Raw genomic sequence first — 12,437 nt, 5'->3', positions numbered from 1 at the left:
CAAGTTCAGATTTTCAAATATTACGGATTAATATTATTCAATAGCCTCGTGGTACTGATGAAATGAAAAACAACAGAAGAAAACAAAGGCAAAATAGTTATAACTTATTTCGTTTAGAAGAAAAACATTGAGGTTTAGACTACTGCACTTGAAAGATCTTCAAAGGACAAAACTGAGTTGGGTATCAAGATCTTACACATTAAATTAAGCTGCCGCATCATTTTCAGATTACAGAGAGTGCTTAGAAACATAGCGATCAGCTATGCTGGATCCTACATGGCAATGCAATTATGCAAACAGGCTCATGTCACTTGACAATGAACAGCCAGTTCATTCACCATTGGTTGCTCCAATATATAATTATAAACTGAGCCCAAAAAAAAAAAGTCAAGTTACTTGTAAAAGACAGCTCCCCAAGCGTTTTCAAAGAAGCTTCCTTGATTAACAATGTTAGGACGAGGCCAAATATGACATCACTGAACAGAGAGCTTCAACAAGAGAGCTTAAAGAGATTAAAGATATTGTAAGTTCTGATTTGTCCTAGTTTGCTTCTCGGAACTTTCTTGCATTTATATATATATCTTGGTCAATGTTGAGACAAAAGCATGCATCCACCAATCATAAAAACACCACACTAACTCAAAGCTTTTATAGACTATAGTCTTCAGTTGTAGGAAATTAAAGTACAACTTCTGGGTAAGCCCTTGGCTTACATCCTTTTCAGTAACTGCAGGTGAACCATCATGGATTGAAGTAGGGGAGAAACCAAAGCCAATTATATTCAAGGGTTCTAAAGAATTTTGGATGAAGCATCAAAAGTTCAACAACTGAGTTCAAGCACCATGGATCCAAGTAGAGGAGAAACCAATGCCAAGTCAAGGGTTCTAAAGTATTATGGATGAAGCATCAAATGCTTGCAATTTCTTTTACACAAATATGTCCTGTAAGTACAAACTTCTTGATATTATATATACTTTCTTTTATTCCTGATTATGATTTTGAGTTCTATATATATTCAAGATGATCGTCGAGTACTATTGGATAGGTAAGAGCCTTTGAGAATCTCTTCCAAATTAATAAAACTTATTCTAGTTCTCAACAGTAAATGTAGTTAGTCTGCTTGATGTTTATATATGTTCGTTCATACATTTTAACTATTCTATAAAAAAGAATTAACATATGTTTTTGTATTTTGCTATCGTTGTTTTATTCGTTAAATTAGATCTAATTATTTAAAAGAATATTAATTTAAATTTATTCACATCCAAATTAATTTTAGAAAATTATTTTTAAACAATTAAACATCTAAAACTATATCAGAACGCCTCATAAAATTAATTTGAGTATGATGGCATATAAATTGATTATTAATTTTACGATATCTCTTTCAATTTAATTACTTAATATTTGATTAATGATTTAAGATAATTAATACTTATTTATGCCAATTACGATTACCACAAACCTCTAGTATTTAAATCGTACACATCTATGTACACGTTTACCACGCCACACCACGTGGGAGGATGGGCCGGGCCCACTGGCTTGATAGAAGTGAGTAGCCGCACTTCCCGCCCACTCTCGTGGAATTCCGTGCGCGCTAGTTAATGAGCTGTCGCGCGTGCGACAGCACGAGGAATATCTCGTAATGCGTGCCTGTCCCTGTCTCCTACGTGAGTCCATGAATGCATCATTGTGTGCGCTTAGTTCTTAGATCCCTAGTCCTCCCCCATCACAGTCGTCATTCCTACATCAAAATTTCACGTATTAACATTCTCATTAATATGGGTTAGTATTGTATTAATCGATTCTGAAACATAATTAGTTATGATGGAACAAAATTGTTAGAGTATCCTTAATGCTCTATTAATGGAGTATTAATAACATTTCTTGGATGTTAATGAACAATGTGAAAGGGTGTTATAATACTCCTCCACATGAACGCGTTTAATGTCTTGAACGTTAGAGTATTATAACGATGGTTGTTGCGGAGCTGTTAAAGTGGACAAGGACTTTTTGATGAAGTATTGTATTAATGCCCTCCTCCGTCGCAGTCAACTGTAACTTTTCGACTTACCTCTTTACAGATGATCATAAGATCGACCATTAGGAGCTGGCGGATTTCACATTTTACTGAAGTATTGTATTAAACGGATATCATGATTAACTTTATGTAAGCGTGTTTGAAATCCAAATGATTAGCTGTGTTGGAGGAGAAAGATTAGCAAGAAAAGATTGTTTTATATCGGTTGTTGGCTGATTTTTAAACGTGCATAAATTATTTTATCTCTACATTCTTAATTAATCAGGTAAAACTTGAACATTATTGCTCCTAAAAGTATAGGCTCATGAATCTAACAAAATAATCTAAACTGAATTACAAAATTCAATTAACTTTGTTCTAAACAAAAAATTACTGCCTTTTACTAATGAGAATATATAAGGACGTGCATATATATAATAGAGCATACTTTATCAACTGTGAAATAGAAACTTATTTAATTGCAGAAAACGATATCTTACTTTAATTTGTTTGTATGAACTCATGACAATTTGAACTTTATAAGAAATGACAATCCTCTTTGATTTCTGTATCTTCATTTCATAAAACTGCATAATTAATTTAATATCCGTAAAGGATTCCACTTTGAATTCAATGTTCGAGGAAGTAATTAAAGATGAATAATTAATCATCTATACATATTCATAATTTATTAATATGCATAATATGCTATATATGTGATTAATTAATGATTTATTTTTTCACAATATTTGAGGACATGTGACCTATAGTTGATCCCTAGGCTACCTAGCCATTAAAGTGCCTTAAATAAATATTATCCAGATATTTTTAACAAGAAAAATGCGATCATTTGTATTGATGATATGACATTAAATACCTGAAAGCTAAGAAAAGTTGTAATGATTGGAACATAAAAATACAGAACCGTAGAGGTTAAATTATGTTGCAGTTTGTTGGCAAAACAGTGAAGGAACATTGATTAATATTGCATCATACTGAAAGAAACTATATATACTAACTATATTGTCATTGCCATTTCAATCAGATATCTTTTAAGTTGATCTATTAGTTTGATGGCACGGCAGTTCAATAATTATTTATAATAATTTTTGATAAAATTGCACAAGTTAAATGCCAAGTTAACATCTACATAGGTCAGTAGTTGGTTCAAATAGATTGTATTTTCTCGCATTTAATCAGGCAAAATCAGTAGATTAAATGAGACGAAGCACAAATAACCCTCAAATAATTAGAATAATAATAAAGAATTCGAGGACTGCATCATCCACTAAGAAGTTGGAGCTGTGCTGTAGCCCCATTATCTCCACGCCTTATGAATCATACTCTCGTAGAAGAACATCAACGAATGGCGGTAAAGGTTAATTATTTCCTTAAGCTGATTGGCTGGCTTAATTATTTTATCTAATTTGTCGAGTCCAAACGCATAGCGATATTGTTGGGGATTATGACATGCCATTATTTTAATCCCTTCTTTAATCACTTTCTTAAAGCAAAAGCCGACAAAACAGTGCAAGTCCTCCACCGCAAGAGGACAACAAGCCCTACGGCATCTCCCATGCCGCGGTCAAAAGCGGCAGCGCATATGCACACGTACTTACTTTAGATCTCCCACCAGCCATCCCTTTCCGATCTTCCAGCTAATCCTTCATCGGCTCACGCCAATCTGTTAACTGCACCCCCAAGATTTCCCGTCCTTTTCTTTCTCCGACGACCTCCGTGGCCTTAGGTAGCAGGTCCCCCTCAGCGTCCCCAACTAATCACGCTGGATTATGTCCGCCAACACGTGATCTAGATGCGCTGACGTGGGGGCAACTGTTTGGTCGACAGAATCTAAGGCGGAGTGGGGACCGCCGGAGCCGGTTCCGAGGGGCGAAGGCGGGCAGATGGGGAGGAGAGTAGCGGTCACTGGGTGGGCCCGAGTGGGGAAAATGGCCGGGTCCACCGCCAACAAAAACGCGGGCGCGCGCTTGGGGAAGAACGCATGTGGAAGCGGCCTCGCCCACCACGGAACCAGTCCGGCCGGGTTTCTTCGACTTGACGGTCTGGGCCGGGTTTCTGTAATAATTATGGTCGAATTTAGTTGAACCCACACTTAAGACTTAACCAAAAGAAAGTACAAGGAAATTACCCAGACACGTCCGAGCTGGATCGTCATTATCACATCTGAACCGGTTTTGTCTATATCTGTCTTGATCCCATTGCATGGCAGGTAGAAAACAGTGACTGGCCTTTGCACTTGCTACTCGAACCCCTAGGCTAACAACTCCTTAACCATGGTTAAGCCAGACGTTAATAGATCAAAATGCTTCACCATCAAACCCTACAACAAATGTATATATATATATATATATATCAAATCACGGTCTTCTCTCTCTTTCTCTATCGCCCTACAAGTTTGTAGTATTTTATGAATTTCTTCAACTCCTAGGCCAAGCCCCTTTCACCTCTTTCCTCTCTCCTCAATTGGAAAACCCTTTCCTCCTTTCTCTGCTCTTGGTTTTCCGTTCTCACGTACTTCTCCCACCTCTCTTGCCTATTTGCTCGATTGCTTCTTCTCCCTAGTTTGATTATAAGAAAACCCATCTAAATATGGTTCCTCGACTTTAGTTCACTATTTAAATTAGAAGATCAGCTCTTTTGTGATTATTATTATCTTCGGTATATATCTTACAGTGGTTTTTGTTGGATGAGGTTATGGCCGGGATGGATCTGAGCACCGCCACCAGGTACGTTCACCACCTCCACCACCACCCGGACCTCCACCTCTCGCACCAGCACCTTAACTCCGATGACGACAACAACGGCAGCGCCAACGGTGACAATCACGACCAATTCAGCGGCGCGGCGGAGCACGACGGGTCTCCGTACGCTCCGCAGGGAGGGGACTTGGGGTCGCGGCGGCCGCGCGGGCGTCCGCCGGGGTCGAAGAACAGGCCGAAGCCTCCGGTGATCATCACGCGGGAGAGCGCCAACGTTCTGCGCGCCCACATGCTGGAGGTGGGCGCTGGCTGCGACGTCTTCGACTGCATCGCCACCTACGCCCACCGCCGACAGAGAGGTGTCTGCGTCCTCAGTGGCAGCGGCGTCGTCACCAACGTCACGCTCCGCCAACCCTCGGGGTCGGCCGCCGCCGGCGGGGTGGTGACGCTGCAGGGCCGGTTCGAGATTCTCTCGTTGGCGGGCTCGTTTCTTCCGCCGCCGGCGCCACCTGGGGCCACAAGCCTCTCCATATTCCTCGCCGGCGGGCAGGGGCAGGTGGTTGGGGGGAACGTCGTGGGCGCGCTCTACGCATCGGGGCCGGTCATCATCATCGCCGCGTCGTTCACCAACGTGGCCTACGAGCGGCTGCCGCTGGAGGAGGAGGAAGCACTGCCACAACAAGAAGGAGACGGAAACAACGGCGGAAGCGGGAATAGTGCTGCCTTCCCTGACCCGTCCTCCATGTTACCATTGTTCAATTTGCCGCTGAACAATATGAGCCAGCTTCCGCCGGGAGTCGATGCACACGGTTGGGTCGCCTCCTCGACCGGCCGTCCGGCACCGTTCTGATCCACACCACAACGATCTTAGCTTGCTGCACTGGCAAAGGTTAGCCGAATCATGCATGCCATTAACCTGTGCAACCACTCCGATCCGTGATCGATCTTATCCTCTCTCTCTCCTCTCTCTCTCTCTCTATTTCTTGAACCCTTTTCTAATCAACTGTCTACTCTCTTTGATCTCTTGACAAGACAATATGTGCTGAGATCGTGTGAAGGAACCTTTATTTTGTTAATGTTATCAATAATATATCTTATTCATTGAGCTTGGATCATGGAAATAGGGATGAGATGGTCATAAATAAATTAAAATATATTGGAATAGGGGCTGAAGGAGTAAATGAAGCATTGTGATCCCACGTGTGCATGTCCATGTACAGAAAGACCAATAGCTTTTACTTTCTCGAAGCAATTCCGAGGGAATCATTAATTTAACTCTCTTTGTTGTGTTGATCTAGCTATGTACATGCATACATAGGGGACGTTTACCATTCAAAGATTCCATAGTTGCACTAAAGGCAGTGGGGCAAGAAGTGTAAACGTTCTCCAAAGTCTTTTACATTTCCTCTCTTTACCAATTTTAAGTTTCAAGTTCATGAGCATGATCGAGAAAATATTATGGGGTTTCTAATTCTATATATTTTGTCTCCACGATATGAGAAATTTGATTATTAGGCTGAGCCAATTAATTTGCTTGGAGCCAGTTTTAAACATCATTATGATAAATGACACTCGGGTTTCTTCATTCTCTAGTTCTTTAGTAATCAATAATAGTTTTATTTTGAACCCTAGAAGTTTTCTCAAGGTGCATAATATATGGCTTGTACACGTACGCACTGTTAGTTTTAGAAAAGAAAGATTGATAATATAAAATGGGGAAAATTTTATTAGTTGTAATTTGTATATATGCAAAGTTTTTAATCATTTAAATAGTTTACAAGCTATAGTTTACATGAGTTTAGGCTCTTTAGGGAAGATATACTTGTTGGTTTCACCTCTCTTGATTTCAATGGCCATACTGATTTCTTACTTAAATAATCGCTCTAATCACCAAGTTTTAAGGTTTTAAAAGAAATAAATTTTCTTTTTCTTTGGATTTCAACTACTTTATAGTTCAGTCTATTCTTTACTTAAAAAAAATGCTCCTCGTAGATTTTTTTAGAATTTTTTTATAAAGTATTTTAAACGTTTGCCCACTTTTTTTTTTGTAATACATGTCTTGTATATTTCAAACTTTGCTGATAGCAATATCTTTGTGAAAGTGTTGATCTACAACTTATTCTTCTATCTTTTAAAATTTTAGTTTAATCCCTTTACATGTTATTACCTCTCTAATTGAGTGACACTAATGGTGATGCACTTGGTCTTCTGAAAATTTTAATTTTCATTCAACTACTTTTGTGTAGTAGGATTAATATCGTCGCACAATATTTTAGTTGGACCAATCTATTTTTCCCCTATGTCTTCGAGCATTTGTCTTAGTCATGTGGTTTGCATTTTAATAGTTGATGTAAGGCTCTTTGGCTATTTGAAGTCTAATTTATAGACCAAAAGGTAGTCGGTAATGTATGCTTTCCTAGAAAGAAGATAGACCTCTACATGAAGATCTACACCAAAATGTGGGTCATTTGATCACCAAGAGGAGTGTCATTTTCCTGGTATACAGGATTTTTTGAAGGGATGTGACACGAACTAACACACCCCGGAATTCGTCGAATGACTTTCTTAAGACTATAATAAAATTTTCACAGTGGAAATAAACAATCAAAGATAAGAATCAACACCGAGATTTAACGTGGAAACCTCCTCAATGTGAGGAGTAAAACCACGGCCTGAGGCACCACCAAAAACTTCCACTAAATCAACAAAGAAGTGGGTACACAAGTGTTCTTCTCTAGCCACCAACAACCAGCACATAAACTTCTTCTTCTACTCAGCGTAACATCAAGAACTCGTCTTGGTAATCATACGCTTAACAACGCAAATAGAAGAAGTTAAAATCAAGAATACCGAATCTGACAGTTTCGAAACAGGGACGAAATCACCAGCTAGAAGAGTCCAATGACGATCTCCACCGTTCAGAATGAAGAACCTCAAGTTGGGAATACTCTCTCAAAATTTCAGGAAGATCCAACGGTGCAATTGGCGGCAACGCCCAGTTAAGTGAACGTCGCGCAGGCTGAAACAGAACTGCGAAGAAATCTGTTTTTCGGCTGATTTGCTTGGCTGCGTTTTTCTCTCTTATCATCCGAAGATAACCCTAGATGACCCCTTAATATAGATGAGGGCTTGGGCTTCATCCGTGTAAAGAAACACGGGCTTGGGCCGCTCTCACATAGGAGAGACCAACCCAATAAATCTCCCCCTCTCGACTATGTGGAGGAGCTCGCCGAAACACCGGCGACTTGACGACAAGCAATAATCCTTTCTCTTGAAAGCGCCTTCGTCATCATATCCGATCCATTATCATCGGTGTGGATCTTCTCAATATGCACCGCCTTAGAATTCACAACATCTCGAATCCAATGATATCTCATATCTATATGCTTCGACTTCGCATGGAAGGTTGAATTCTTCGCAAGATATATAGCACTTTGATTATCACAAAAGGATGTCTGTATCTCCACAATAGCATGATATTGTCCACTTTGGGCCTAAGCCCTCATGATTTTGTTCTTGGGCTCTCCCCAAAAGGCCTCATGCCAATGGAGATACTTTCCATCCTTTTAAACTCATGATCTTTCCCATGTGTTTTAGATGTGGGACTATGTTTGCACCTTTGCAACCCAACAATCCCCCCCTCAAACAAAGGACCACAGACCCCCCTCAAACGGAAAGCCTTCGTTTGATGTCTGAATCTTCGACCCACCCGGACTTCCTGCCCCTCGGTCCACCCTGACCTACTAGGACTTCCTGCCCAGCCGCAACCAAGACTTCCTGCCCCTCGATCTACCCGACCTACTATTTGATGTCTGAATCTTCGACCCACCCGGACTTCCTGCCCCTCGGTCCACCCTGACCTACTAGGATTTCCTGCCCAGCCGCAACCAGGACTTCCTGCCCCCTCGGTCTACCCGACCTACTAGGACTTCCTGCCCGGTGTCTGGTCCTCTTGATTCAAACACGGGAGCCCCTACTTCCTTTGTTTTTAAGGTTCAACCCACATGGTTAGATCCGGATCATGGCTCATCCGGCGGTTAGTCCGGTGAAGAGCGACCTTGCTCTGATACCAATTGTAGGGTCAAAAGGATGTCCGTATCTCCACAATGGCATGATATTGTCCACTTTGGGCCTAAGCCCTCACGGTTTTGTTCTTGGGCTCTCCCCAAAAGGCCTCATGCCAATGGAGATACTTTCCATCCTTTTAAACTCATGATCTTTCCCATGTGTTTTAGATGTGGGACTATGTTTGCACCTTTGCAACCCAACATTTTTGACATATTCATTAGTGATGATTTTTTTACTAAGAATATATAACTTAATCTTCTTGAAGACTCATATTGAAGAAATATATATTCATGACATTATCACATAGCAATATCTCGATGATAGCAAGGACTTCACTAAAAGGAAGAGCACAATGTATTTATCAGTGATGTATTTTGAGGAATTATTATATTCTAATTGGGAAATTCAAGGGGAGAATTTTGTACGGAGTAAAATAAATAATCGTTTTTTATTTTTTTTGAAAATTGGATTGTAACTTGTGAGAGAAAATTTGAAAGAAAAAAAATGATTATCATCAACTTGATCTTCTAAACCAAGTTTAATTTGAACTTATTTTGGAGCAAGTTGTAGCTAGGATGCACACATGCCTTCTTGTGTCATTCATCATGTATTTGTTTCCCCTAGCTTTAGATAAATAGATACTTATGTATGCTCTACTTTGCTAAGAAAGTTGTTGGTGCAATCCACCTATGATTAAGATTGATAAAGTTCGAGTTGTCTTGAGTTAGGTTTAGATATTTGATTAATATGTTAGTTGGTTGAGCAAGAGTAAAGTAGGTCAAGATTGACTGAACACTTGATTAGAAATGAGAAGTCCAAGTGGTACAGTTGATCAGATACTTAACGATTGAAAATCCAATAGAGAGTTGATATGAGAAAGAAAGTCTAAGTGGGTAATGAAAGACTAGATACTTGACATAAGTGAAGTCCATGTAGGTTATGAAGAATCAAACATTTTGCATGAGAAGCAAAGTTCAAATCAATCTAGGTTGATCAACCACTTGATGTGAGATGGATCAAGTTGATCAGTGTTTCATGTATATATTTTCGATATTATTTACCATGTATTTATTCCATTATATGAGCATATTTTATATAGTTTCATACCTTTTGCATTCTTTTTATCTTCTTAGCTCGAAGAACTGCTCTTTGTACATTTTATTGACAGGATGTGAATTTGAAGCTTAATTGGAGACAAAAAGCCTTGGAAGTGCACATTCCAGCATGATGCATGGTTTGATCGTCTCCCCTAACACGGTTGTGCATCACTCTTGGAGCAAAATGAGTAGCAGAGCATCGACCAGGACTTCCAAAATAGAACACGATCTGGTTGTATCCTATGACACGACCGTGTTCTGCCATAACATCTGCCTAGGAGATGTCCAAAATGTCACATGGACTGACCATGCTTCCCAACACAGTCATGGTACAGTGGTGGCGCCCCTAAATTTTTTTAAAAAATTATTAAGATTTCATAATTTTGGAGGCTATAAAAGGATCAAGGGGGTATCTGTTTCAGTTATTTGGGATTAAGAAGATCTCCCCTTCCTTATCGATTGTTTCCTCATGACAAGGAACTCTAGGAGAGAGTCGTTTCTAAGGACCCATGAGGATTTCATCCACCAAGGAGGCTAGGAGATCTTTTGAAGACGACATCGACATCGACGATTAAGTTTTTTCTTTCTTTGATAGAAGTTGTATAATGCATAATATTATATCTTTGGATTGTATCTCCATCTTCATGGAGTAGTTTTCTTAATTCTAGGATTAGGGAGTAATCCGATGTATAGTTGACACTTATGCTTTATTTATCTCTTCTTTTATCACATGACATATTTGATTTTCGATTTAGTTTTAGTATGTATATATGTTAATGGTGCTAGTGTGTATTATCATACCATAAAGAAAAGGAGAAGGACCAAGAGGTACACCTAATTCTCTGACTTATAAATTTTAAACTTGAAGATGTATTCACGAAAGTAGTCCAAAATTTCTCGAGGACACCATTGATTATCACGAAGCGTAAAGGGTCTACTCCGATTCAACATCATGAAGTAAGAGATAAAAGTCTAGAGGATTGTGGGGCATCATGACAGGGGTCTCCTTGAAAAAACAATCACTTTAGTACAACTATCACGAAAGTAGACCATGTTTAGGCAGATACATTGATACTGTCCGAGAGAAAATATCAATTACCTTGGGATTGACCACTTTCAAGTATATCGAATGTCAAGATAAAAGAAATAATTACAATTAGAGTGTCAACAATCATCGTGGTGAAATCAAAGTCCTAGAATTGCCTTTTAAAATTAGTTTTTCAATAACTTCTCGCTTGACTTCATTAGTTTATTTTCTTTCATAACAATTCTCTCAATTTTGATTCATTTAGATAGTTTACTTTTCATTCAGACTAGTACTCAATTTCATGGTCCCAAAGGATAATATTTTATTATTTAAGATAACCATGCACTTATAGTGACCTATATCAGAAGTCTAAGTGGATCATAGAGCACTAGACATATAGCATGTGGATGAAAGCCCTAATAGGTCGTGGAAGACTAGATGTTAGGCAAGTATGGAAAGTCCTAAGAGGTCATGAAGGACCAAATATTAGGTGAAAATGGTGAAATCCTGACAGATCAAGATTGACCGAATGCTAAACAACGAAAAATCCTGACAGATCAAGGTTAATCGGATGCTAGACAACAAAAAATCTTGGTAAGTCAAGGTTAATAGGGTGCTAGGCAAAGGAAGTCCTAATAGGTTAAGATCAATTAAATATCAAATAAGACAAAAATTCAACCATGGAAAGGCTGAAATAGAGCTATTAGTCGATTGCTAGGTAGTAGCAATCGACTGATGAACCCTAAACTCTGAATTCGAAGTTGAGGGAGAGAAAGAGATTTGTTTCTTGATCAGTCGATTGATGTTGTTTATTAATTGACTGATAGTGGTAAAAAGAAGTCATTTTACAAGTACAATGATCGAGTCAACGATTAAATCTCTATGGCAGTCTATTGGTGAAGTATAGCAACCAATTAAGAGGAGGAAATCATCCCAAATAGCAACCCTATACAAGATGATTTCAAGGTGATTTGAAGAGATCAATTCTTGAGAGGTTGGAGATAAAGTATTGTTGTATTTTCTACCATCAAGTGGCAATCCAAAGCATTCAAAGCCAAGTTGTTTTACTTTCTATTGTATTTGCATTTCATATTCTTGTTGTATTGTTATACAAATAAGTTGTAAGAGGCTTCTCTGCCTTCAGAAGGTATCTGAGAAGGAGAAGGATAGTGGTGATAGTTCACTGGGTGTAACCTTAGACGTAGCAACTTTGAGAGGTTGTGAACCACAGAAATCTTGGTGTTTGCATCATGCTATTAAGTTTGCTTGAAGTTTTCACTACACAAATCAAGTTGACGCGATCAAAATTATTCACCCCCTCTAGCTCGCATCGATCTCAACAAGTAATATTAGAGCCAAACTGCTCTTTATCGAACAAACCGTCAGAAGAAGCACAAAGTTAGAAGAAGAAGAAGGAGCTATATTCTTGAGCACTCAAATACCAATAAGTCTTTGGATTAAACATCGAAGGGAGTTGTGAATTCGGGATGGATCCCTGAGAT

At 39.1% G+C, this 12,437-nt stretch overlaps 1 protein-coding gene across 1 annotated transcript; it reads left to right on the top strand.

Moving 5' to 3' along the window:
• Positions 1 to 4,429: 4,429 nt before the first annotated feature.
• On the top strand, positions 4,430 to 5,852 carry LOC141847238 (AT-hook motif nuclear-localized protein 23-like). Its single transcript, XM_074735229.1, has one exon. It carries the CDS (start codon positions 4,739 to 4,741, stop codon positions 5,591 to 5,593), a length of 855 nt encoding a protein of 284 aa, XP_074591330.1. The 5' UTR covers positions 4,430 to 4,738; the 3' UTR covers positions 5,594 to 5,852.
• The last annotated feature ends 6,585 nt before the right edge of the window (positions 5,853 to 12,437 follow it).

This window comes from Curcuma longa, chromosome 16 (genome assembly GCF_044706935.1).
Source record: "Curcuma longa cultivar G26 ecotype Majalengka, Jawa Barat chromosome 16, ITB_CL_G26_1.1, whole genome shotgun sequence".
Classification (NCBI taxonomy): Eukaryota; Viridiplantae; Streptophyta; class Magnoliopsida; order Zingiberales; family Zingiberaceae; genus Curcuma; species Curcuma longa.
Note: the sequence above shows the minus strand (reverse complement) of the source record. Positions and strands in the feature narration are given on the sequence as shown.